Raw genomic sequence first — 26,967 nt, 5'->3', positions numbered from 1 at the left:
AGACTGAGCAGAAGTATTCATTTAATAGTTGGGCTTTTTCCGAATCCTTTTCCACATAGTCTCCGTCTGGTTTCCTAAGACGTACAATCCCGCCTGAGTTTTTTTCTTCTATCACTGATATACCTGAAGAAGGATTTATCTCCCTTCTGGATGTTCTTTGCTAGAGACTCCTCCATGAGGAATTTAGCCTCCCTGACTGCTGTTTTGACGGCTTTTGATTTGGCCAGGTAGTCTGCTCTAGAGTCCTGCTTCCCTGATTGTTTGTAAGAGATGAATGCTTTTTTCTTCTCCTTGATCAGGTCTGAGATCTCCACAGTAAACCACTGTGGCTTATTGTTCCTTCGCCGTTTACTTACTGATTTTACATAGCGGTTTGTTGCTTCTTGTATGGTTGCTTTCAAAGTCGACCACATGTCTTCCACGTTATCGGTTTCTTCTTGGCTTTGTAGCGCCTGTTGAACGAAGTCTCCCATTTCTTTGAAATTTGTGTCCTTGAATTTGAGGACTTTGGTTAGTGTAGTAGATTTAGTGAAACCTTTCCTGATATTGAACCATACCATGTTGTGGTCACTGGAGGCCAATGTGTCGCCCACCGAGACCTCTGTGACATTTTCTCCATTGGTAAGTATCAGGTCCAGTATTGCCTGATCCCTTGTCGGTTCCAACACCAGTTGCCTGAGGCTTGCTCCTTTCATAGATTTAATAGCCTCCTGCTGCTGCCGGAAGCAGAGGTAAGTGTAACCCAATCCACATCAGGCATGTTGAAGTCACCTAGCAATACTGTGTCCCCACGCAAGGTGATATTTTCTATATCTTCGATTATTTCCATATCCAGGTCATCCTGCTGTCTTGGGGGTCTGTAAATTACGCCAAGATACAAGCATTTGTCCTTCCCTCTGGCCAAATTAACCCAAAGGGATTCCCCAGTATACTGGACATCTGAGATTCTCGTGACCTTAATGTCATCTTTAGTATATAATGCTACACCCCCTCCCTTCCTACCCTCTCTGTCCCGGCGAAGCATGTTGTAACCCGGTATGACCATGTCCCACCCGTGGGAGTCTGTGAGCCAGGTTTCGGATATCGCCACCACATCCAGGTCGGCATTCCTTATTTCTGTTTCCAATTCCAGGATCTTGTTTCCTAAACTGTGTGCGTTGACGTACATAGCCCTCCATGTTACAATACAGAGTTAGCGTTTTCTGAGATGGTTTTCAAACAACGTCAAGAATGAAATAGACAAGGCTTTAAACTGAGGAGAAGGGGAAAGCCGACAGACGATCTAACAATGACGCTTTCGGACAAGAGTATCAAATGAAGATACTGAGCGGGTAAAAAGTAGAGAGAGACTTAAGGACGAGCAGGAAAAATGTGAAAAAGGACCAAAGGATGAAATACAGGGGTACAAGGAACAAGTGAAACTAGAGAGCAAAAAGAAGAACGAACAGCAGGAGATAGAGGAACATGTGAAATTGGGGAAGCAGGCTGAGGACGGGGAAGGCATGCCGCAGGAGGAAGAACAAAGTGTACCTCAGGAGCCGACAGCCCACAAGGGGATCGGAGGGAACACCAAACCACGAGAAAAACTAGCAGGGAAAGCAAACAACCGGGACCTGAATTGCTTATACACAAATGCAAGGAGTCTAAGAACCAAAATGGGAGAGCTAGAAGTCATAGTCAACAAAGAGGACCTAGACATAATTGGAGTCACAGAAACATGGTAGTCTAAGGACAACAACTCTACAGGAGAAGGGTGGAGGAATAGCGCTATACATAAGGGACTCCATTCACTCGACCAGGATGGAAACAGCAATAAGGGCGGACGGTTTGGAATCACTATGGGTTAAGTTACCAGGAAGAAATGGGGCTGACATAAAACTGGGACGGTACTATTGCCCACCAGGACAACCAGAAGCCGAAGACCAGGACCTGGAGGCTGAATTGAGGCAGCAATGCAAAAGCGGAAGTGTGGTGGTGATGGGGGATTTCAACTACCCTGGGATAGACTGGAGCATTGGACACTCCAACTGTGCGAGGGAAACAAAATTCCTGGAGGCTGTGAGGGACTGTTTCATGGAACAGATGGTCACGGAACCGACGCGAGGAGATGCCACTCTCGACCTAATCCTCAATGGACTAGAGGGACCCGAATATGAGGTGGTAGTAATAGCACCACTGGGAAACAGTGATCACAACATGATCCAGTGCAAATTAGAAGTAAGAACATCAAAGGTAAAAAGAACCACGACGACAGCTCTCAATTTCAGAAAAGGGAACTACGACACTATGAGGAAAATGGTGGGAAAGAAACTCAGAAGTGGCTCAGGGAAGCTGGAGACCATTGAAAAGACCTGGTCCATACTCAAGGACACGGTGCACAAGGCACAAAACCCGTATGTAACCAGGTTTAGGAAAGGGTGCAAAAAGAATCAAACAAAAAACCCGGTGTGAATAACAGATGCAGTAAAAAAGGCGATAGGGGACAAGAAAATATCGTTCAGAAAATGGAAGAAGGACTAGACTGAAGACAACCAGAAGGAACACAAAAAACACCAACGGGAATGTCACCGAGTGGTTAGGGAAGCAAAAAGAGAATATGAAGAGAGGCTGGCGAGGGAAGCGAGAAACTTCAAACCGTTCTTCAGGTATGTAAAGGGAAAGCAACCGGCAAGGGAGGAAGTGGGACCGTTGGATGATGGAGACAGAAAAGGAGTGGTAAAGGAGGAAAAAGAGGTAGCCGACAGGTTAAACAAGTTCTTCTCGTCGGTTTTCACGAGCGAGGACACATCCAATGTTCCGGAGCCCGAGGAGATCATAAGTGGGGATCAAGATGAAAAACTGGAGCAAATAGAGGTAAGCCAAGAGGATGTCCTCCGACAGATAGATAGATTGAAGAGCGACAAATCACCAGGCCCGGACGGAATCCACCCAACGGTACTAACAGAACTGAGAAACGAAATAGTGGAAACACTCCAGCAAATATATAACCTATCCTTAAAAACTGGCGAGATCCCGGAGGACTGGAAAATAGCAAATGTCACGCCTATTTTCAAGAAGGGATCGAGGGGTGGCCCAGGAAACTACAGGCCGGTGAGCTTGACCTCGGTTCCGGGAAAGATGATGGAAGCACTGGTTAAGGACAGCATCTGCGAGCACATAGAAAACAATGGACAGCTGAGGGCGAGCCAGCATTGCTTCTGCAAGGGAAGGTCATGCCTCACAAACTTTACTGCATTTCTTTGAAGGGATTAACAGCCAGAGGGACAAAGGGGAATCCATTGACATCATTTACCTTGACTTCCAAAAGGCCTTCAACAAGGTACCCCATGAACGGCTGCTCAAGAAGCTGGGGAACCACGGGGTGAAAGGGGATGTCTATTGATGGATTAAACACTGGTTGGAGGGCAAGAAACAGAGGGTTGGAATGAAGGGCCAATACTCAGACTGGCGATGGGTCACGAGCGGAGTTTCGCAGGGGTCGGTACTGGGACCGATCCTGTTCAATATCTTCATAAACGACCTGGAGACGGGGACAAAATGTGAGGTTATTAAATTTGCAGATGATACTAAACTCTGCAGTAGGGTTAGAACCATGGAAGACTGTGAAGACCTGCAAAGGGACCTGGCGAGACTGGAAGAATGGGCAAAAAAGTGGCAAATGAGCTTCAATGTAGAGAAATGCAAGGTCATGCATGTAGGGAAAAAGAACCCGATGTTCAGCTACAAAATGGGGGGATCACTGCTAGGGGTAAGTAACCTTGAAAGAGACCTAGGTGTGTTAGTGGATACAACAATGAAAGCATCGTCACAATGTGCAGCAGCTTCCAAGAAAGCAAACAGAATGTTGGGTATCATCAAAAAGGGTATCACGACCAGAACAAAGGAAGGCATCATGCCACTGTATCGGGCAATGGTGCGCCCGCATCTGGAGTACTGTGTCCAGTACTGGTCACCATACCTCAGGAAGGACATGGCAATACTTGAGGGAGTTCAGAGAAGGGCAACTAAATTGATAAAAGGAATGGAAAACCTGTCATATGCTGACAGGTTAGAAAAGCTGGGGGCTCTTCTCCCTGGAGAAGCGAAGACTTAGAGGAGACATGATAGAAACCTTCAAAATCCTGAAAGGCATAGAGAAGGTAGACAGGGACAGATTCTTCAGACTGTGGGGAACCGCAAGTACAAGGGGCACTCAGAGAAATTGAAAGGGGACAAGTTTAGAACAAATGCTAGGAAGTTCTTCTTTACCCAGAGGGTGGTGGACACATGGAACGCGCTCTCGGAGATTGTGATAGGGCAGGGCACGCTACGGGGGTTCAAGGAAGGTTTAGATAAATTCCTGAAGGATAAGGGGATTGAGGGGTACAGATAGATTTAGAGATAGGTTATAGGAAAAGGCAGGAACCACTTAACAGGTCATGGACCTGATGGGCCGCCGTGGGTGCGGTCTGCTGGGCGCGATGGATCTCTGGTCTGACCCAGCGGAGGCAACTCTTATGTTCTTATGTAATACAGACACATTCATACCCTAGTCAATCATCCTATGTATTTACACATAAAATACTGGTATCGTGTACTATGTTCATACTAAATCCTACTTATTTGCACACATTTATATTCTATTTATATTTCTTTAATTTTCTATACCATTCTCCAGGGAAGCTCAGAATGCTTTACATTAATTTATTCAGGTACTCAAGAATTTTTCCCTGTCTGTCCCAGCTGGCTCACAATCTATATAATGTATATGGGGCAATGGGGGGGGATTAAGTGGGAGATGCAGTAATACCGACTGGATGGCTAGTGGCCGATTCTCTGGTCAATTGTGGAACAGCGATTGATGGGCAGGAGTAGCGTGGGTTTGAACCTACAATTTCAAGGTGCTGATGCTGTAGTTTTAACCACTGTGCCATACTTTCCTCATGCTCCATGTCGTGTTTTATGTTGCTTTATTAGTTAAAGCAGTCTGTGAAGAGGAGGGTCTTTATTCCTTTCTTGAACTTTCCAGTGACGTTTCCTAGTTTTAATTCCTTCGGAAGTTCCACCACATTGAAGCTATCACTGAGAACATTTTTGTCCTGTTGCTTTTTATCTCATGTCTCTGAAGGAGGGTATTTCCAACAGAGATTCTTGGCTCAAGCGTAGGGCGTGTGCTGGTGTATGGTATTGTGTCTTGCTGCTAGCTATTGCCATTCTGAGATAAAGATCTTGAATTTCACCCTGCTTTCAATCAGGAGTAGCGGGGTGGCACTCGTCCGCCTCCATTTTCCCAGCAGAAATCTTGCTGCTGCGTTTTGTACCATTTGAATCTGCTTGATCCTGTACTTTGGAATGCTCAGCAGGATCACGTTGCAGTAGTCTAAGATTGAGAGTACCAAGGCTGTTATTACGTTGGATATCGCTTGATGAGAGAGATAAGGTTTAAGTCTTCTAAAGCAGTAGAGCTTGCCATAAGCATTTTCACATTTACAAACTCTCTTTCGACTGGCAAAATATTTGTACATCTCTAAATGTTAAAATCCTCCGTGCTGGTAGGAATCTGATCTATTGGTGGAGATAGCCCAAAAGACGATTCTCCTGCCCAAGGCAGTAGCTTAAGAAACCTCTGATGATGTCACTCTGGGATTCCATTGAATGCACCATTCAGAGAGCTTCTAGCTAGGGCTCATGCACTGTAACTCTTCCAGAAGGTGCTGGAAACTCAAAGATGAGCTTCTAACTGCCTTCTGCATGCTGTTTACTGTTTAACTACAGTGCATATCAAATTTCACCTTTCATCCCCTTTACACAGGCAGCCCTGAGCAGGATGCATATGCAGTGATGATATTCAAACCAACTTTAACTCAAAGGCAGCCCTAGAAAAGGAACTGCTAATATTCTGCGTCTAGGCTGGGGAGATTCATGCACTAAAATTCACATCTCCTGGTGCATGGATTTCCCCCCAGGCTACATCAGAGAAAATCATTTGGGATGTCCTCATCCAATGCTCCAACCTCTATCAGGAAAGCAAAACCTCTTAAGAGCTATCGGAACGGGCAAATAAATGCTGAAAAGCATGCACGCAGTGCAATGGGTGGCCAGTCCAAACCACCACATGATGAGCCCAACAGATAAAACTGAAATTCAAATGGCAAAATCTTCCAACTAAATACACGCTCTCTGACATAATTTCACAGACGCTGTGTCCCCTGTGTTAGTACATTTTACGGGTGTCTACCGTATCAAACTAATTTAACACATTCTTTGTCGCCCTGATTTAGAAGAAACACCAACAAAGTTAAGGTCAACCCTGTACATTTGTTTCCTGGATAAACCCCAAATCATAGAGCATACACTTTATCAAGATGGTAATACTGTACATTTCATCGGGCAAGGCCTATTCACTAGTTCAAATCTTGTTTTCTCTATAGGTGAACAAACCCAGGGCTCCAAACTTGTTTAGAAAGGTGGCAGCTTGTTGCTAACCACTAGCAAATTAAGGATTAGGGTAGCAGCGTGTACATATACATTTGCCAGACACTACAAATGTAGAGGAAGGTGGCAGCGTTGTTGAAAGTTGAGTGAATCTTTTATTACACTCAGTACATGTAAAGGGTTTGTTGCCTGTGTGGATCCTCTCATGAATTTTTAGATCTGAAAACCAAGTTAAGCTTTTATTACACTCAGTACATGTAAATGGTTTGTGCCCTGTGTGGATCCTCTTGTGAATTTTTAGATCTGAAAACCAAGTTAAGCTTTTATTACACTCAGTACAGTAAAGGCTTTGTTGCCTGTGTGGATCCTCTTATGAATTTTTAGATCTGAAAACCAAGTTAAGCTTTTATTACACTCAGTACATGTAAATGGTTTCTACCTTATGTGGATCATTTTCTGTCTTTTTAGAGCTGAAAGCTCAGTGAGGATTTTATTACACTCAATACATGTAAATAGTTTGTGCCCTGTGTGGATCCTCTCATGAATTTTTAGATCTGAAAGCCGAGTGAAGCTTTTATTAAACTCAGTACATGTTAATGGTTTGTGCCGTGTGGATGCTCTGGTGAGTTTTTAGAGCTGAAAGCTGAGTGAAGCTTTTATTACACTCAGTACATGTAAATGGTTGCCCTGTGTGGATCATTTTGTGTCTTTTTAGATTTGTAAGCTGAGCGAAGCTTTTATTACACTCAGTACATGTAAATGGTTTGTGCCCTGTGTGGATCCTTTCGTGACTTTTTAGAGCTGAAAGCTGAGTGAAGCATTTATTACACTCAGTGCATGTGTATGGTTTGTACCCTGTGTGAATCATTTTGTGACTTTTCAGATGTGAAAGCTGAGCGAAGCTTTTATTACACTCTGTACATGTGTATGGTTTGTGCCCTGTGTGGATCATTTTGTGTTTTTTTAGATATGAAAGATAAGTGAAGCTTTTATTACACTCAGTACATGTAAATGGTTTGTGCCCTGTGTGGATCCTCTCATGAATTTTTAGATCTGAAAGCCGAGTGAAGCTTTTATTACACTCAGTACATGTAAATGGTTTGTGCCCTGTGTGGATCCTCTCGTGAGTTTTTAGAGCTGAAAGCTGAGTGAAGCATTTATTACACTCAGTACATGTGTATGGTTTGTGCCCTGTGTGGATCCTCTCGTGAGTTTTTAGAGCTGAAAGCTGAGTGAAGCATTTATTACACTCTGTACATGTGTATGGTTTGTGCCCTGTGTGGATCATTTTGTGTGTTTTTAGATATGAAAGATAAGTGAAGCTTTTATTACACTCAGTACATGTATATGGTTTGTGCCCTGTGTGGATCCTCTCGTGAATTTTTAGATTTGAAAGCCGAGTGAAGCTTTTATTACACTCAGTACATGTATATGGTTTGTGCCCTGTGTGGATCATCTCGTGAATTTTTAGATGTGAAGGCTTAGCAAAGCTTTTCTTACACTCAGTACATGCATATGGTTTGTGCCCTGTGTGGATCATCTCGTGAATTTTTAGATGTGAAGGCTTAGCAAAGCTTTTCTTACACTCAGTACATGCATATGGTTTGTGTCCTGTGTGGATCATCTCGTGAATTTTTAGATCTGAAAGCTGAGTGAAGCTTTTCTTACACTCAGTACATGTATATGGTTTGTGTCCTGTGTGGATCCTCTCGTGAATTTTTAGATCTGAAAGCTGAGTGAAGCTTTTCTTACACTCAGTACATGCATATGGTTTGTGCCATGTGTGGATCCTCTCGTGAATTTTTAGATTTGAAAGCCAAGTGAAGCTTTTCTTACATTCAGTACATGTAAATGGTTTGTGCCCTGTGTGGATCATTTCGTGTCTTTTTAGATGTGAAAGCCAAGAAAACCTTTTCTTACACTCAGTACATGTATATTGTTTTTCTCCTGTGTGGATCATTTTTAGATGTGAAAGTTGAGTGAAGCTTTTATTACACTCGGTAGAGGTAGATGGTTTCACATTTTCATGATCTCTTTTGTGTAGATGAAGTTCTTTTTTGTGGGTTTTTCCTTTCCTCTTACCATGGTGGAATTTAGAAGTAATTTTATCACTATTTTTAATTTGGAAGGATCCCTCGTCTCGGTGTCTCTGGTCCTCAGGGATGTAATTCAGATCCCTGTCATTTCTCTCACACTTCCTGACTCCATCCCTTGAGACTTCTGTAGGGTCTCTTTGGTTCTTTGATTTCTGCTTATAATTCTTTGTGTTCATCTTCTCAGTTCCCTGGGAAATATTCTCACAGACATTTTCTGACTGTGTTTGGATTTGTTCCATTTCAACTGGTTCTCCTTGATTCTTTTCTCTCTTCCATTTGTGCTGGATCTGATGATCTGCTGGATAAAAACAGAAGGTATTTCTCATGAGTTAGAAAACAGCAGTGGTTTCTAAGATATTAGTATAATCTGTGTATAATGAGAAAAGAGAGGTTATGTTGCACCAGGACTGGTCAGTTTCCTATTTGCAAAGCATTTTCTCAAGCATTTATCTCGAGACAGAGCCAGTTTGTGAGCTGTTTCTTGGAATTGGCAGTGTGGAGAGTTAAGGGAGTCAATTCTCTCAAGGGTGCTAAAAGTGTGTAATCTACCAGCTGCCTTCCCTGCTTCATCAGCTAAGCTTGGGCGTGGGACCTTGCTGCTGGACTTTAAAAAGCAGTGGATGGCCAATTTAAGGATTACTCAGGATGATACATTTTGGAAACTATTTTGAAAAACCGCATGTTTGGAAAGAACTCTAAGTTTTTGCAGTTTGATGTGGATTTGTACCGCAAAGATCTAGATATTCTTTCTCCTGAATCACTTTTCTAAATCTAGGTTCAAAAGCTCAGTTAATTGGGAGGTTTGTGTGTCGCAACTGAAGTAGCTTTTGTAGTTGACTGAACTAGGTATCTATATCTTCAAACCTGTTTACCGTGTTAGGTATAAATTCTAAGTTCTTTATAATATTTTAACAATGGGTTAGCTAATTAAGAGAATCTTACTTTTTTTATTTTTATATCTGATCTGTTTTAGAAGCAGGTTTTTAGGAGTATCAGCTATGCAAGATCCGACCAACTTTATCTCCAGTCACACACACTTTATAATTGTTCTGAATTAGGTCCATTTCCAAATCAAGTGCTAATTTCTTCATGTCATCAGTCTAGACCAGTGTTCTTCAATCCTTTTACACCCGTGGACCGGCAGAAATGAAAGAATTATTTTGTGAACCGGCAAACTATTAAGACTGAAATTTAAAAACCCCATTTCCGCCCCATCTCCGTGAGCTCGGTCCCCAAAAACCAACTGACCCATCTGCACAAGCCGCAGTTATGATTTTATATTGAATGTATTTTATTAAAGTATAAAAAGAAACAATATTCTGAACAATTGTGATTTTATAAATACAAATATACAGAGCACGGACCAACAAAACCCCTGTCTACCCTCCCCTTCACATATATCCCCTCTACTATCAAGAAAACTGAACAAGCCAAGTTATTATAGAATGCTACACAGAAATATCTTGCTAACAGTATACTGAAGTCACACAAGACAGGAATAGTGTTAGGGGAGTGCCCCCTGGTCAGAGAGAGCCGTACACCAGCTGGAAGCTAAAGAAGCAGTGCCTGGGCTTTGCAGTCCCCAATTATGTCTCTAGAAGGATATATAATTCAAATCTGATATATTCTAATGACAAAATAGAAATAAAATTATTTTTTTCTACCTTTTGTTGTCTCTGGTTTCTGCTTTCATCTTCTTTTCACTCTTTTCCTTCCAGCGTCTGCCCTGTCTCTTCAATCCAGCATCTGCCCGTTCCATCCACTGTCTGCCCTCTCCCCCTTACATATGTATCTGACTTCTTTCTATGCACCTCTCCCCTGTCCATCCAGCCTGTGCCTCCTCTCTCCTTTTTACATCATTCATTCCATCTTCACTGCTTTCTTCATTTTTATCTCTCCTACACCAGATCTAGCATCTTTATCCCTTTCTCATTTCTCTGCTGACCCCCTTTCCAGCATTAATCTCTCTCTAACTTTCTCATTCCTCTCTCTCCCCTTTCCCTCATCTGATCTCTCCATTCCACCCTGACCCCCTTCCCCTCCTGTAATCTCCCTGCCAGCTGTTTCCTTCCTTTTTTCCTTCTCCCTTCCCTCCTCCCCTTATCCAACATTAACTCCTTCCCATCCCTTTTCCTCCTCCCCTCCCAGCAGCATCTCTCCTTCTACCTCCCTCCAGGTCCAGTAGCAACTCTCCCTTTATCCAGCAGCTTCCCAGCCTCCTACAGTGGCTTCCTCCCCTTCCAACAGCTCTCAGTACTTGTCTGCAGCAGTGATTTACTTAGGCATCCTTGGGTCCATTGCTGCCTCTGAGGAAAGAGGAAATTGCCGGTGAATCACTGCCCTGGCAAGTAGGAGAGCTGCTGGGAGGGGAGACAGCCACTGTCGAAGGCTTCCCAGGATCTTGCTCCCACACACGCTGACCATCTCCCTTGTACTTGCAGCTCTCTCCCTTCCACTTGCACCTTCCCCGCGGCCCTCTTCAGCAACTCGGCAGGGGCGGCAATCAAGACAGGCTACCGACGTCGGGACCTTCACTCTCTGAGTCCCGCCTATTTTGTTTCAACTTCCTGTTTCCGAACAGGCGAGACTCACAGAGGGAAGGCTCCAATGTCGGCAGCCTGTCTTGATCGCCCGAGGCTGGGAGGAACAGCAGGAACCGCAATCGGCAGGAAATTTAATTGCCGACTCAATCTCGCCAGCCCTACGCAGACCAGCAGAAATTTTCTGCGGACCGATACCAGTCCGCGGACCGGCGGTTGAAGAACAATGGTCTAGACCTACTTATAGAAGACAGCAATGTTTAAAAGGGAACACAACCAAAACCAAATAACTTGTGGAGAGTTGATGTCCAAGATGAAGGCTTGATTAAAACTGATCAATAATCCACAAGGGAAAAGAAGAGGATTCGGAGATCACATATTATTCAACAAAGGTTTGGGCTTTTCTTAGTCAAGCTCCCAGGAGCCTCCTCTTTTTAACAGTCTCTCTCCCAATTCCACAATTTCCCAGGTCTCCTATCAACCCCTAACTAGGGAAGTTTCTTGTGGAAGCCTCTTCCTCAGAACATCCTCTTTCATAGGAACCTCTGAATGATTCTTTGTGGCACATAAATACCTCTCTGCCCGAGTCTCACCCCCTGACTCAGTAGGGATGCCTTGTTAAGGTGGCATCGCACTGAGCTGTAGAGCTCAGTGCATTCTGAGACATGTAGTCTGCTCAGTTCTGGGATAGCGGCCCCTGCTGTATGGAGGCGGAATGGTAGCATTAGTGAAAGAGAATCCCTTACTGCAGGCTCTCTCAAACTTTCTTGAACTAGGGCACACTAAAGGTAGTGGCCACGGCTTGAGGCACCCAGAAGTGCACAAATGTCACCATGATGACATCACACATGTGTGTGACATCCCGCCAACATCTGCGCATGTTCAGAGGCCCTCCAGTTAGGCCCTGAGACGCCAGTAGGAGGTGCCAGCAGGGAAGAGGGCCAGAGAGGAGAGGCCCTGGTGCCAGCTGATTGCCAACCACCGTGTTTCTCAATTACTTCAAGCCAAGTACCCCCTAAGTCTAACAAATATCAACTGAGTACCCCAACCACAGACCTCCCTAGGCACACCCAAGCTCTGCCCCAGATCCCATCCCCTTTACTAATTGTAATGCAATTTTTTCTTTTTTTTAAATAAAAGCTTTTTATTTATGAAAGAAAGACAAAAAGACATCAGCAAATACACACCAAACCAAAAAAGAGTACCAAAAGTACAACCAGTATAGAATAACAGGAGCAAGACCCCAGACCTATACAAGCGAATAGTAACAAATCCCCACTGAAAACAGAACCCCAACCCCACCCCCACCCCTCCCCCTCCGGTGACAGACCACTTGACCCAAACCACTTACTAAAAAAGAGAAAAATCACCCAACACAGAAATAAGAAAAAAGAAAGGGAGACAAAAGAGCAATCAATCTCCAACCAGTGTCACAAACACCAGAATCCCAAATAGAACACCCCACACCAACCTCAATATAGAACACGCCCTGAAGCAGCACCAAATAGAGACATAACCATGCTGTTTACCATGTTGCAAAGCCGTAAGCTGGTAAAGAAGCTGCCATTTCAGTAAGCGCCGCTCCACTAGATGCCAAGAGAGGGGCTGTACCTGATTCCAGGCAGAGGCTAGACCCAGACGGGCTGCAGTGAAAGCCAACTTGCAAAACAAAGAGTCTCCCCAGTCAAAGTCAAGTTGATGCCAGAATAAGAGCGCATGGCGCCAGTCCATTGGAACCAGTGCAGTGTTCTCCCCAGGGCCTTTCAGCCGGACACTCCATCCAGCTAATTTAGATGAGCGCCCGGCTGTAATCTCGATCGCAATCCTGCTGCTGCTGCCGTCTTCTGCTCATCATTTAAAAAAAAAATCTCACCGGCTTGGAGATTTACCGGGCTGACTCGGCACAGCCTGAATCGCAGAAGCCTGACTTTTTTTTTTTTTTAGTTTTTAGCAAGCGACTTGAACCCATGCTCCAGGGCTCTAACATGTGCATGCCGCTTCTCTCCGAAACTGGAAGTCAAGTCCTGAGGGGGGAAGAGAAGGGAAGTCTGCATGCAAATGCCCCGGAGCATGGGTTCGCTATAGGAGACAGGTCAGCTTACAACTTGCTCTTGCTTGCTTCGGGCTTTCCTCGCTGCCGGGTCCTGCCTACTTTCTGTTTCCGTGAAGGCAGGACCTGGCAACGAGGAAGGCCCGAAGCAAGCAAGAGCAGCGAGTAGTAAGCTTCCCTCCGTTGCTGACATATGGAAGATAGATCAGCGATGGAAGGAAGCTTACAACTTGCCTTAGTCCAGCCCTGCACAACATGCGGCCCAAAATGGATCTCACTGCCAATATAGCTCTCACTCCGCTCTCCTTTGAAGATCAGCTCAGGAGGCAAGATTTAGCCCGAGATCAGACGAAGATCTCCAAAGGGACCTAACGACACTGGAGGAGTGGGCCAAAAAATGGCAAATGAGCTTTAACATAGGGAAATGCAAGGTCATGCATGTAGGGAAAAAGATGTTCAATTACAAAATGAGGGGATCACCGCTAGGGGTAAGTAACCTTGAAAGAGACCTGGGAGTGATGGTAGACACAACATTGAAGGCGTCGGCACAGTGCGCCACAGCCTCAAGGAAAGCAAACAAAATGTTGGGTATCATTAAGAAGGGTATCACGACCAGGACGAACGAAGTCGTCCTGCCACTGTATCGTGCAATGGTGCGGCCGCATCTGGAATACTGTGTCCAGTATTGGTCACTGTACCTCAAGAAGGACATGGCAGTACTTGAGGGAGTCCAGAGAAGAGCAAATAAATTGATAAAGGGTATGGAAAATCTCTCATATACTGACAGACTAAAAAAGCTGGGGCTGTTCTCCCTGGAAAAGCGGAGACTTAGAGGAGACATGATAGAAACCTTCAAGATCCTGAAAAGCATAGAACAGGTAGACAGGGACAGATTTTTCAGATTATGGGGAATCACAAGTACAAGGGGGCTCTCGGAGAAATTAAAAGGGGACAGGTTTAGAACAAACGCCAGGAAGTTCTTTTTCACCCAGAGGGTAGTGGATACATGGAACGTGCTTCCGGAGGGTATGATAGGCCGGAGCACGATACAGGGCTTCAAAGAAGGTTTGGATAGATTCCTAGAGGATAAAGGGATTGAGGGGTACAGATAGGAGTAGAGGTAGATCATAGGGATAGTCAGGGACCACTGCTCAGGCAATAGGCCTGATGGGAGCGGACCGCTGGGCGAGATGGACCTCTGGTCTGCCTCAGCAGAGGCATCTTCTTATGTTCTTATGAACATTAAAGGGCATTTGAAACTCACCCAGAGGCCGGTTATTTAGTTCTGTTTGGGAACCATTTTGGTTAACATTGACTCATAAAGCACGAAGTCACTTATTGAATTTGTAATACTTCAATAGATGGAGGTTGATCATTGTTACTGTGGGATGTTGGGAGGGTGGGTGTTGGGGATAGGGAGGGGGAGGGTGGGGGGAGGATAATGGTTTGTCTTGTGTGATGCCAATTTCTTGTAAAATCAATAAACATATTTAAACATAAAGGGCATTTGAAGGCATCTGAGCAGATTGAGGAGAACATGTCCTATTTTTCCATGCCTAAAAATACCACCTTGTCTAATGTAATCTCTGATCAGATCCTTAAGAGTGATGCAACTATGGATGCTGGACAGTCTCCTCCAGTAAACAGAGCTTTAAAGCCTGCAGCCATGGTGGTCAAAGGGCTCCAAAGTGTAGTATTGCCAAGGGATCTGTCTCACAAGTTTCTGCTGCTGGCAGATGTAAACACAGCACAAGAAATAGAGACTTGTGGCATTCTGTGTGGAAGAATTATTCAGTGTTCAAGATCAACATGATCTCCTCACAGAAGAAAGACGGAGAGAAAGAGAGAGGCCTGGACCAAAGGGGAAAGACAGGAGGCAGATACTGGAGAGGGGGGAGAGAAGGGAAGGAGAAAGAGATGTCAGACCATGGGGTGGAGTGGGAAGGAAGGAAGGAAAGGAGAAGAGAGAGATGCCAGAGCATAGGGGAGGGGTGGAGACAAAAAATGGAGAGGGGTTGAAGTTGAAATAAATTATGTACAAAGGAGAGAAAGGGCACAGGATATAGAGTTTATTGAAGGGACATAGAAAGAGGGAAGATACCATATGGAACAGAGAGAGGGCAGACACTGGATGGAAAAGGCAGAAAGGGTGGACAGTGGATGCAAGGGGCAGAGATAGGGTGGACAGTAGATGGAAGGGGTAGAGAGAGAGTAGAGGCTGGGTGGAAGGGGCAAAGAGAGAGGACAGATGTTGCATGGAAGGGAGCGAGGACAAATGCTGAATAGAAAGAAGAGAGTGAAGAGAAGATGACTAAAGCAGAAACGACAAAAGGTAGAAAAAAAAATATTTTTGTTGCTTTACGTAGAATCAAGTAGTATTGTAACTGTATTGATTAAAATTTATCAATAGGAAATGGAAATAAGGCAATTTTGGGGGGGAATAAACCCCTTTCCTCAGGTCAGGACAGGATACCATAACAGCTGTATACTGTACTGTCTTGAAGAAAGATTTGGCCTCTGAAAGCTAATTGAAAAATGGATTAGTCCAATAAAATGGTATTTTCATATTTCTCATTATTTTATTTCTATTTGTTAATTTGTAAAGTGGTGACTGTTATGTAGAAGTTTTTTTCAAATTTACATCTACTGTCTTTATATTTTGCACAGTATTAGGGGACGTGTCACTGTTTCTGTGGTGTTGCATTGTATGCAGAGTCTGGTTTCTTGGTTCAGTTTAACTTTTGTCTACATATTTCTATTTTTAGTTTGTGATTATTCCATATTGGGCGAGGGTGTATCTGTGTTCTGTGTGTATGAAAAGGACATGGCTTTCTGTTAGCATCGACTACAGGATCAATTGACTGTGTAGGATCTGGCTTGTTTAGTTTTACAATGCATGTGTTGGTGTTCTAGTGCTCACTGCAGTGTTTAAGATGCTGCCTTTTCCTAGGTGCACCCTTGTTGTGTGACTCATGGATTATTACTAAAAATATCTTTTTTTATATAGAGGAGGGGGTTGTTAAAAAATGATTAGCACTGGCTGTCATATATACTAGATATGCCACTGGATTTAATGACCCTATTCTAACTTTACTGTTGACGTAGGTGTTGTCTCCCCCAACACACAGACACACACATTATAAAGAATTAAATTAAAGTTGTATTATCATCAAGCAGATTTCAAATGACATTATAAGCAAATAAAAATAAAATATTTTTAATACATTGCTAATTATTACCTGCATCTTTACCTATACTGTTTTGCCCTAGCTCTTACTTTGCACTATAGCAAAATAAAAAAGAAGCAGATAAAGATCAATCACATAGGTGCCCTTCAAGGCTCAGTAACAAATCTCCATAAATTATGTGGAAAAGGTCTGGAAGTGGGGATAGCATCTATTTCATATCCTCAGTGAGACCTCAGGAAGGAACCTAGTGATCAAAACATTAGAGGTGTTGTACAGCCATTTCTTGTATGACTGGATGAGCTATATTTATCTTTTTTTTTTTTTAGTTGTTTAAATTCATGCAGAAATAAATGGTTAGATTGAACCTAATGACTTCATTAACGCATTTCCCTTTTTTAAACCTCTATACTATTTGAAAGAGGGTGAATATCTAATTATTAACTTCTAGAATTGGATACTTCTTAAATTTATTAAAAATATTCTGGCACAAGTGTCAAACCTTAAAAAAGGAAGTCATATCGAGCATTGGAAAATAATAATAATTAACTAATAAAAATAGTATACATTTAATTTTCTCCACTACCAAATTTCCCCGCCCTGCCCCATCCAGCTACTTTTTCATGCCACCCAGCTGGAAAACATTTCTGGGGAGAACACTGCGGTGTACTCAAAATCCGAGAAATTTGAGTAAAGATCTCAGCCCAAAAGTCCCGCACCCTCCCACACGCCCACCACATGTGGAAATAAGTACCCACTTCCCCACAGCCCCTCCAGCAGAGACCCCTCCCATCCCTTCGCCACCTAGCCAACACCTGAGGAGTATAGTACCACCGAAAAAGGACCTTATACCCATTTTCAACCAAGAAGACCGCTAAGCCCGCAAGGGACACCTCCCTCCAAATAGCTTCCCAAGTTTCCAGAGATATAGCGGACTCCCAATCCCCCTCCCAAGCTGACATATAAGATAGGGGAGCAGCCCCCCCGAACATTAAGACATCTGTACAGAGCCGACAAAGTACCCTTCTGAAGCACTGGGCCTAACATCAACTCAAAGGGCGTCTTACCACCCCTCAAATCTCTCACAAGTCTCGAGGTCTGAAAGTAATGAATAACTTGCAAATACGGAAATAAGTCTCTAGAAGGGAGATCGTAGCTAGTCTGAAGCTCCTCAAAGGACCTAATGCGAGACCGAACCAAATCCCACAACTGTCCCACACATACCAGTCCCCGGGTCTCCCAATGTGCAAACTCCCCGCCTTGCCGACCAGGAGCGAACGCAGGATTATGGCGCAGCGGGGTATACCAAGAGTGGCGCCTACCCAACAACAACCCCCTCCGAACCATGTTCCAAACCCTCAAAGAAACGTCCACGGATGTCAAACCGCCCTCCATCCAAACCCCCCAGGCAACAAGGGACGATGTAACAACGGAACCCCAGCCGACAAACCCTGCTCAAGCACTACCCACGGTTTCGGGTCCTGCGTCTGCCATTCCAAAAGAGCACGCAATTGAGCAGCCTGATAATATTTAAACACATTAGGGACCGCCAGACCCCCCTCACTCCGACCCAGAGAGAGAACCGTCCTACTCACCCATGGCCTACGCCTCGCCCAAACAAAATGAAAAATGAGCCGTTGTACCCCTTCCAATGTCCGTTTACTCACCCACAGTGGCAGTACCTGAAACAAAAACAGAAGGCGAGGCAGCACCATCATTTTCACTATCTCCACCCTACCCAACCAAGAGAAACATAGCCTCCACCAGGCATCCAAATCCATCCGAATGCGACGAAACAGCATGGGGTAATTAAGGTCATAAATATCAGTGCCCAGCGGGCCAAAATAAACCCTCAGATATCGCAAGGAATGCTTAACCCACCGAAAGGAGAAGCGGCTCTGGAGAAAGTCCACCCTAACAGGAGACAAATTAACATTAAGCAACTCAGATTTGCTAACATTAACGCGAAACCCCGACACCACCCTGAAGGCATCCAACTCCCGCAAAATAGCTGGTAGGGAGACCTCAGGATCTTTAACCGTAAAGAGAATGTCATCCGCAAAAAGGGTCAGTTTATATTCACCCCCCGGTACAGAAACCCCCCTGATGCCTCCATTGGCCCGCACCCTCTGTGCTAAAGGTTCCACCGTCAAAGCTAAAAGAAGAGGAGAGAGAGGGCACTCCTGGCGCGTACCCCTCGCCAATGAAAAAGTATCGGAATAGCCCCCATTCACCTTAATGCAACCAACAGGATCGGAGTACAGAATACGAATCCATTCCCGCATACGCGGACCCAAGCCAACAGACTCTAAAACTTGGAACAGAAAAGCCAGGAGACCCTATCAAAGGCCTTCTCAGCATCAATAGACAAGAATACCGTCTCCCGTGCCCGTCTCCTAGCCTGTTCGAGCAGATCATAAACCTGCCGAACATTATCACTCACCGGCCGACCTACCACAAATCCCGACTGGTCAGGATGGATCAACCAGGGAATCCAACTCATCAAACGATCTGCTAAAATCCGCGTGAAAATCTTAGTAGCCACCCCCAGCAAAAAAATCGGACAGTAGGAGGCACAATGCACAGGATCTTTCCTGTCCTTCGCTAAAACCGTAACCCCTGCCAATCGTATAAAAAAGGGAAGCTTGCAATCTCCGCCCAGGGAATTAAGAAACTGTAGCAGGGGAGGTAACAAAAAGTCCTGAAAGCGTTTATAGTACCGTACGGTTAAACCGTCCAGCCCGGAAGACTTGCCCACCTTCATAGACCGCAGAGCCCCACGAGCCTCTATCAAAGTAAGTGGGCGATCCAATCTCCCAACATCCCCCTCTGCAATCCGAGGTAGCGAGGCTGAAGCCAAATAGCTATCTCACTCCTGCGGAGACCCTTCCGCCTCCGGAGTGCAGAGTTGACAATAAAACTCCACAAAACGCACACGAATATCATCTTCCCTCCGCAAAATCTCTCCAGAGGCCGCCCGAACAGAAAAAATATGGTTACTCATTTGAGGAACCTTCAAACGATGGGCTACCAATCGACTAGCCTTATTAGAGAACTCAAAGTACCGCTGTTGCAAAAGTTGTAAATTAAAACGCAAGCGTTCCAACTCCAGAGCCTGAAGATCAATCCTGGCATGCTGCAACCGCTTACCCAACTCCGCATCCTAAGTCTGATGCTTATGCATCCCCTCCAATCGTCCTATCCGATGCAACATCACATTAATCTCCTCCCGACGCCGACAATGTCTGAAGGAGGCCAGTGCAATCAACCGACCCCGCAAGGCAGCCTTCAAACCCTCCCAGACAGCTTCCAAAGAGGCACCACATGTCAAATTCAAATCCAGATACTCACGTAACCACCCCTCAATCTGGGCCACTACCCCGGGATCATCCAACAAACTATCATTAAAGCACCACAATTTCTGTCCCTCACCCCCAAACTGTACCCATCTAGGAGCATGATCCGACCAAGTAACTTGTTCAATCCCCGCCAGCTCCACCCGTCGGAGCAGACCATGCTCCACAAAGATATAATCAATCTTGGAGTAGGAGGCATGCGTTCTAGAGAAATAGGTATAATCCCGTACCAACGGATGCAGCCAACGCCAACCATCTGTAACATTTAAGGAGGCAAGAGCCTCACGCAGCAACTTACGATCCCGCCACCCATAGCACCCAGCTCTCCCCGAATTATCCAGATGAGGTGTCAAAGCAAGGTTAAAATCCTCACCAAGTATCAAAGAACCCCCCTTGAACTGTAGAATCCGGGGCACTAACTCCCGAAAGAAGGTACCCTGACCCTCATTAGGGGCATAAATGTTCACCAGAGTATACAAGCTCACCTCTATCAGAGCCTCCAACATACCTACCCTGTGGATCCCGGGCTACTCGACAAACTTCACTTCGCACCACTTTGCCAATCAGTATCCCCACCCTTCTTAGAAGTACCCACCTGAGAGGCAGAAAAGGACTGGGGAAACCGAGAATCACGAACAAGGTGTTCATGGGATTGTAACAAGTGGGTTTCCTGGACAAAGCAAACTGCAGCCCGCTAGCGAAGCAACTCCCGGAAGAAGGCCCTCCGCTTATAAGGAGAGTTGAGACCCCTGATGTTATAAGAGACCAACTTAAGCCCCACCATAGAGGCAAGAAAAAACAGCAACAATAGCCCTCCCCAACAAGAATCCGACCTGCCCATCCCCCACCCCCACTCCCACTCCCACGTGAGATCCTCCAGGCATCTCACAAACATGTAAGGAAGTAAACAGTCCCCATTGCCCATTACTCAAACAAGCACAACCATACAACAACCAACCCCATAAGCACACACCCAACACCAAGATCAAACTCCCCCCCAACCATATGCCCACCAACATCAAACCATCCTCCAGCCCACAGCCATGTCCCAATACACCCTCTACCCCACTCTCATACACCAACCAGGGGAAACTCTCCCCCATATCCCCAATCAAAAGACCCCAGCTGTCACCAAAGTCCCAAACAGAGCATAGGAATCAAGTCCCAAAATATGCGGGTAAAGCATGCTGTCCGTCAGGAAGGGCCATTCAAAGAGGACGCTGCAGCTGAATGGGGGGGGGGCCCCACTACCACCTCAACCTCGGGAAGCACGCTCCACTCGCTGCCATCGATAAGAAGCAGGACTCCAGCCCACACTCGGAGCTTCCCCCCTGTATTGGGGCAGGTTCATCCGGGACTTCAATCCCCTCCTTTTGCAGTAGAGCACGAGCCTCACGCTCTGAAGAAACTTTGGTATGCACACCATTAATAGTGATCTCCACTCCAAAGGGGTAGGTTCAACGATAGCGCAAGTTACTGCGTTGCAGGGCCCTGGTTACCTCCCGAAAATCACGGCGCTTCAGCAATGTGCTAGCAGCAAGGTTGTGATAGAATTCCAAACGATGACCCTCCCAGGTCACCCATCTCCCGGGCTCTCCGTAAGACCTGCTCCTTTAGCACAAAGCTCTGTAGGCACAACACAATGTCCTTAGGCTGATCAGCAACCCGGGGACCCAAGGCCCTATGTGCCCTTTCGATCCCCGTCACCAGGGTCTCATTCTGGAGCAACCAGCAGAGCAATTTGAGTACAGTGGACCGTACATCCTTATATTCTGGCAGATCAGGGAGGCCCCGCACCCGCAAGTTGTTACGCCGGGTGCGATTCTCCAGATCCTCCAGCTTATCAAGCAGAAGTTGATAGTCAGCCGAGACGCTCTCCAATGTGCGTTGCACCCCGGTCATACTCTCCTCAAAGCTGTCCAGACGTGTCCCGCACTGCCTCCCGTACCTGGACCGCCAAAGCTGTTATCTCCGATTTCACCTCCGATATCCATTGTTGCATATCGGCTTTGGTCAATGGGTCAGGAGGAGAGCGCTCCGGGACCGGCTCCACCAGCATAACAGCCAAGGCTGCAATGCTTCTCTCCAAACTCGCAGCTCCACTCCCGCTCGACTACATAACATCAGCGCCACGTGCGCCCCGGCTCGGCGCCTGTTCCATCGTGCGCTGGCCCAATTTGTCACATGGGAGCTTCCTGCGGGTTGCCATGCCGTTCGCTCACCAGTCCAACACCCGTAGCAGGCAGGTAGGATGTGATCCAGCTTAATAACTCAACTAAAAGAAGGGTTTTGCTCAGGGTCGAACAGAGCTCACCGATCAAGCTACCATTTGGATCGGTGACGTCACTTCCTCTTCATAATGCAATTTTTTCCATTCATTTTTCATATACACAGCTGTTATAAATTCTCAAAACTGACACATTTCAATCACTATATTGAAAATAAAATCATTTTACCTATCGGCGATCCTCTGCAGGCTGCTGTAATTAGCTTTAAAGGTGAGACCAGGAGGCCAGGGGGGACGCCGAAGGACACTAGAGAGAAAGGGGAATCATGCAGGCCTTCGGCGAATCGGGCAGCACTGGCACTGTACCGCGTAGGGAAGTCAGCTGGCAGGCACCTCTCTTCCTCCTCAGCGTGTCATGTCACACTAGGAATCTCAGGAGGCACACAGTTTGAGATACACTGCCTTACTCTTTCACACCAAGCTATTCTGGTTTCACACTGTCCTACATGATATCCCTAACTTGCTATCTCTACCATCCGGAACCATCCTCAAAGTACACAAATCATCTAAATACTAGGTGTAATACTAGATTCAACGTTTCCTATGCACCATAAATCTCCAGCCTCTGGAAGAAGACACTCCACAGCATGAAGCGACAGATTGCTCAGACCTTTGTTTGAATGTCATGTTGTTATGATGGTAAAATCATTTTATCGTAGCTAGACTACTGCAACTCCTTGTATACAAGCCTAAACTCTGCCAGAGAATTTCACAGGGACAGGTTCCTGTGGCAAACCGCAGTAAGTCTACGGGAACAGGAAAAATTGTTACCGGTTTACCGCAGGAACGAAAGCAAGGCCTTTTACCACCGTGCGGAAGCAGTAAAAATCCTTACTCCCATAGCAACAAAAAAATTGCACCAAGGTCAGACTCAGGAACAGTAATGCTAACCCCCCCACGGGTTAGCATCTCCTCCCCAGCTCACATCTTGTCTACATTACATGAACAAAACAGCTGCACTACAATGAAAATCTTCAAAGATATATGTTCTAAGGCAGTGGTATCAAATCGTGGCCCATGGGCCACATGCGGTACGCCAGGTATTATTTTGAGGCCCTCGGTATGTTTATGTTAATCACAAAAGTAAAATAAAACAGTTTCTTGATCATTTGTCTCTTTAGCTATAAATTACAATATTATTATTAAAACTTAGCCAAAAGGAAAGATTTATAAACTATAAAGAGCTTTACCTCATTCAAAGTTGTCCTTTCTTTAATAAGACATTAACTATTTTTTTCTGAGGCCCTCCAAGTACCTACAAATCCAAAAATGTGACGCTACAAAGGGTTTGAGTTTGAGACCACTGCTCCAGGCCTTCCTTCTGACGAGCCTCTCCTTGATGTAACTTCCAGTTTCGCGAAATAAAGTTACATCAAGAAGGGGCTCGTCAGCAGAAGGCGGCTTTGTGAACAGGTTTCTGAAGATTTTTCCTCATGGCAGAGTTTCACCTGAAGAAGCCGCCCTCCACTTCAGCTCCAGCTCTAGAGCCAGCTAGCACCCTGCTCCTACTGGTACTGTGAAAGCGGCAGCGGCCAACCCACCCCCATGGGGTGTAAATTACACTTCTCCCTTCGTATTCGCGGTTTTTAGCTTGCTGACTCCCCCACCACCACCACCCCCTCCCCAATTACATCAACTTGCATAGAGAAATTGCTGATTCCAAGCGTTTACAGAGAAAATTGCTGATTCCCAGCACTTAATTCACCATGTTTTGCCGCTCCTTCAGGAACAGGATAGGTCTCCCACCATGTTATTCACGGTTTCACCAAATTCACAATGGTTTTTAATAAAAAAAACAGCAAATAACATATGAAAAAGTTATTTGCGGTTTTTCTGTATTCACGGATCTGTTAATCCCCTATCACAGTGAATATGGAGGGAGAAGTGTATATCAAGGAGGGGCTCGTCAGCAGAAGAAAGGCCTCGGAACAGACCTCTGAAGATTTTTCATTGTGGTGCAGCTGGCTCCTTCAGATAATGTAGGCACAAGGGAAGATGGGGAGGAGATGCTGACCCAAGGGGTGGGGTGTTGCTGCTGCTGCTATCATGTATCTGTCGAGGGTGAGTGCTGGTTGGCACTAAAGCTGGTGCTCAAGTGAAGGACGGTGTTGGATCTGGACTGGGGGAGAGAATTTGGACCCATGGAGAGCTGGGGCTGGAGGGAAGTTACAGATAAACAGAAAGCAACCTGGATCTTTCCTTTCCTCCACCTCTTCAGAGCTAAGACTGTGTGGCCCAGAGGTTAAGCCTAGAGAAAGACACGGGGACAAATCTTTCCCCATCTCCACGGAAACTCATTTTCCTGACCTGTCCCCGTGAGTTCTTTTCCTGTCCCTGCCCCATTCCTGCAAACTCCGTCCTCATCTGTATAAGCCTCAAACACTTTAAATTCATAAGTGTTCGTGGCATGTGAGGTTGAGGCAGAGCTTACAGGAATGGGGCAGGGACAGTGAGAAAACTCGCAGGGATGCGATGGGGAGATTGAGTTCCTGCGGGGACAGGGATAAAATTGTCCCCATGTCATTCTCTAGTTAAGCCTTCACTTACAGTCCAAGTGATTTATCCTCATCTATAAAGGGGTAGCATCCCCAGCAGTTCCCCTACAGAAGGTGCTAATCCCAGTCCCTCTTATTATCCTTTTGATCACTTTTCTCCTCAACAATGAATTTCCTGTCTAATTACTTCTCTTTCCTCTTCCCCTCTTGAAGTCAGTCAATTTGTACCTTTGCTTAATCTTTTGTAAACCGCATAGAACTTCACGGTATTACGGTATATAAGCTGTTATTATTATTATTATTGCACTCACCTGAGCAGCTGCTTTTCCCACTTTCTCTTTCCTCCGATTCAGGCTCACCCCTGATGTACGGCTCTTCCCCATGTTTGATGTGGGATATAATCTTAGGGGTGAAGGTCAGAGAACCTGTTGCTGGGGTAAGAAAATTACATTATCTTAAAATTTTATACCTTAAAAAAGTAACATAAACCTAGCATTACCAAACGTCCAGGAAAACCCGGACATGTCTTTTTTTAAGATGGGGGAGTCGGTCTGGGTTTAGCTGGCACTCCCAACTTATGATTTTAAAGTGTTGGAGGCTTGGGCAGATGAGGACAGAGCTTTCAAGGATGGAACAGAGAAAGAACTCGCAGGGATGGAGAAAGATCCTAAGAGGACAGGGACAAATTTGTCCCCATGTCATTCTCTAGCACTGCGGGACAGCAAGACCCTCATGGTGTCGTTTGTGTTCATTACACAAGACAAACATAATCAAAATTATCTTTATAATGATGGTCCACTACTGCTAATAGACATGTAAATGTATCCATTACCCAGTGAGAGCAGGGTCTGATAGTTCTCCTCCATCACCTCCCTGTAGAGCTGCTTCTGCTCTTCATCTAAATACTCCCACTCCTCCTGGGAGAAAGAGACAGCAACGTCCTCAAACTTCACCTGCATCTGAAATAGAAACCAGAAACACACTCAGCTTCTTCCAGCACTTCCAGAAAGAGGCCTCCGATGGGATGGAGGGAAATGTACTGGAAGTATCTAATTTTACATTCCCAGAGTAGTTGTGTTTGAGAAGAGCTGCCAGTGCTGGGGCTGAGTGAGGCTGATGTTTCTGGGTTTAAATAGTTCACAGCCACCTAACACACAATCCCAGAGTATCTCTCAAGGGCAGATGTACAGAATTGACCTTCACATAACCCACAGTCCCAGGGTAGTTGTGTTTGAGAAGAGCTGCCAGTGCTGGGGCTGAGTGAGGCTGATGTTTCTGGGTTTAAATAGTTCACAGCCACCTAACACACAATCCCAGAGTATCTCTCAAGGGCAGATGTACAGAATTGACCTTCACATAACCCACAGTCCCAGGGTAGTTGTGTTTGAGAAGAGCTGCCAGTGCTGGGGCTGAGTGAGGCAGAGGGAGATGCTTTGGGGTGGATAGAAAGTATTTCAATCCCAGAGGAGGGTTCTGGGCACTGAAGGGTTTCTGGCTTGGTCTCTCTCCTTTCAACAAGACCCACCTGGGCAGAAGCTCCTGCAGCCATTTCCCAGGATCAGGCTTTGCCTCTTGCAGTGATCGGGAACCGGAAGTATCGGCTCAATTGAAGGAAGAAGAAAAGACTCGTTTCCTGTTGGGCATAGGATGATGACATCACGAAAGGGGGCGGTATTAGAAACCGAGGGGTTTCTTCTTGGCTCTTCCCCTTTCAGAGCTGATTGGTCAGACAGTTGCTGGGGTGGGAGAGTAGTGGAAGGTTCCACCCATTAGCTCTGAGAGAGGGGAGGGGAGAAGAGGAGGAGGATTTTCAGCTCCCGGCACTGATTGGTCAGACTGATCCTGGGGCGGGGACAGGAGTTGAAGCGGACGAGGAGAATCATTGCAGGGCTTTGCCTTCTTCAGGTAGGAAACGGACCCCTGCAGCCATTCTCCTGCCTTGGCTCCTCCCTCCCCGCACAGCCTCCTGTGGATCTCAGCTCTGTCCAAGCTCCGCCCCTTCCAGGAGGAGTCTAGCAATTGTGAAGCTCCGCCCTCCCCCTTGTGACGTCATCCTCTTTCTGCTCTTCTCTCTCCTTTCCCCCAGCCCTGCAAGAGAGAAACCCTGGAGCCAGGGAAAGATCCTGATTCATGTCCAGATCCTGCCCAAAGGATGGATGGAAGTGGAGAGGAGAGGGGAAGAAGCTGGATGGGTGGAGGAGGTTCAGATTAGTGAGATACTGGAGGTAGACAGGGAAAGAGGGAAAGTGAGGACTCGATAGTTGGAAATAATTTAATCTGCTACTACTTTTAATTTTTCTATAGAGCTACCAGACCTATGCAGTGCTGTACAGAGTCACAAAGAAAAAGACAGTCCCTGCTCCAAAGAGTTTACAATCTAAATAGATAAGACAGACAAACAGGATATCATGGATACAGTTAAGGGGAACGCTTAATCAGCCGGCTGGGTTGGTGGGCAGAGGAGTAGAGTCATTGAAGCCAATGGCAACCCACCTTTTTGGCAGTTGACACTGTAGTCCAGATTTCCATCCCCCCCCCCAACCC

At 45.7% G+C, this 26,967-nt stretch overlaps 1 protein-coding gene across 1 annotated transcript; it reads right to left on the bottom strand.

Moving 5' to 3' along the window:
- Positions 1-7,192: 7,192 nt before the first annotated feature.
- On the bottom strand, positions 7,193-26,082 carry LOC117355251 (gastrula zinc finger protein XlCGF57.1-like; the record flags this gene model as incomplete). The annotated part of the gene is made up of 4 exons (XM_033933545.1): positions 25,949-26,082; positions 25,256-25,382; positions 24,735-24,854; positions 7,193-8,805 (listed from the first exon to the last, which is right to left on the bottom strand). Coding segments are annotated over exons 1-4 (1,884 nt in total), but the record flags the coding sequence as incomplete, so codon positions are not given.
- Between the last annotated feature and the right edge of the window lie 885 nt (positions 26,083-26,967).

The sequence above is a fragment of the Geotrypetes seraphini genome, chromosome 2 (assembly GCF_902459505.1).
Source record: "Geotrypetes seraphini chromosome 2, aGeoSer1.1, whole genome shotgun sequence".
Taxonomy (NCBI): domain Eukaryota; kingdom Metazoa; phylum Chordata; class Amphibia; order Gymnophiona; family Dermophiidae; genus Geotrypetes; species Geotrypetes seraphini.
This window is presented reverse-complemented; position numbering and strand designations above follow the sequence as displayed.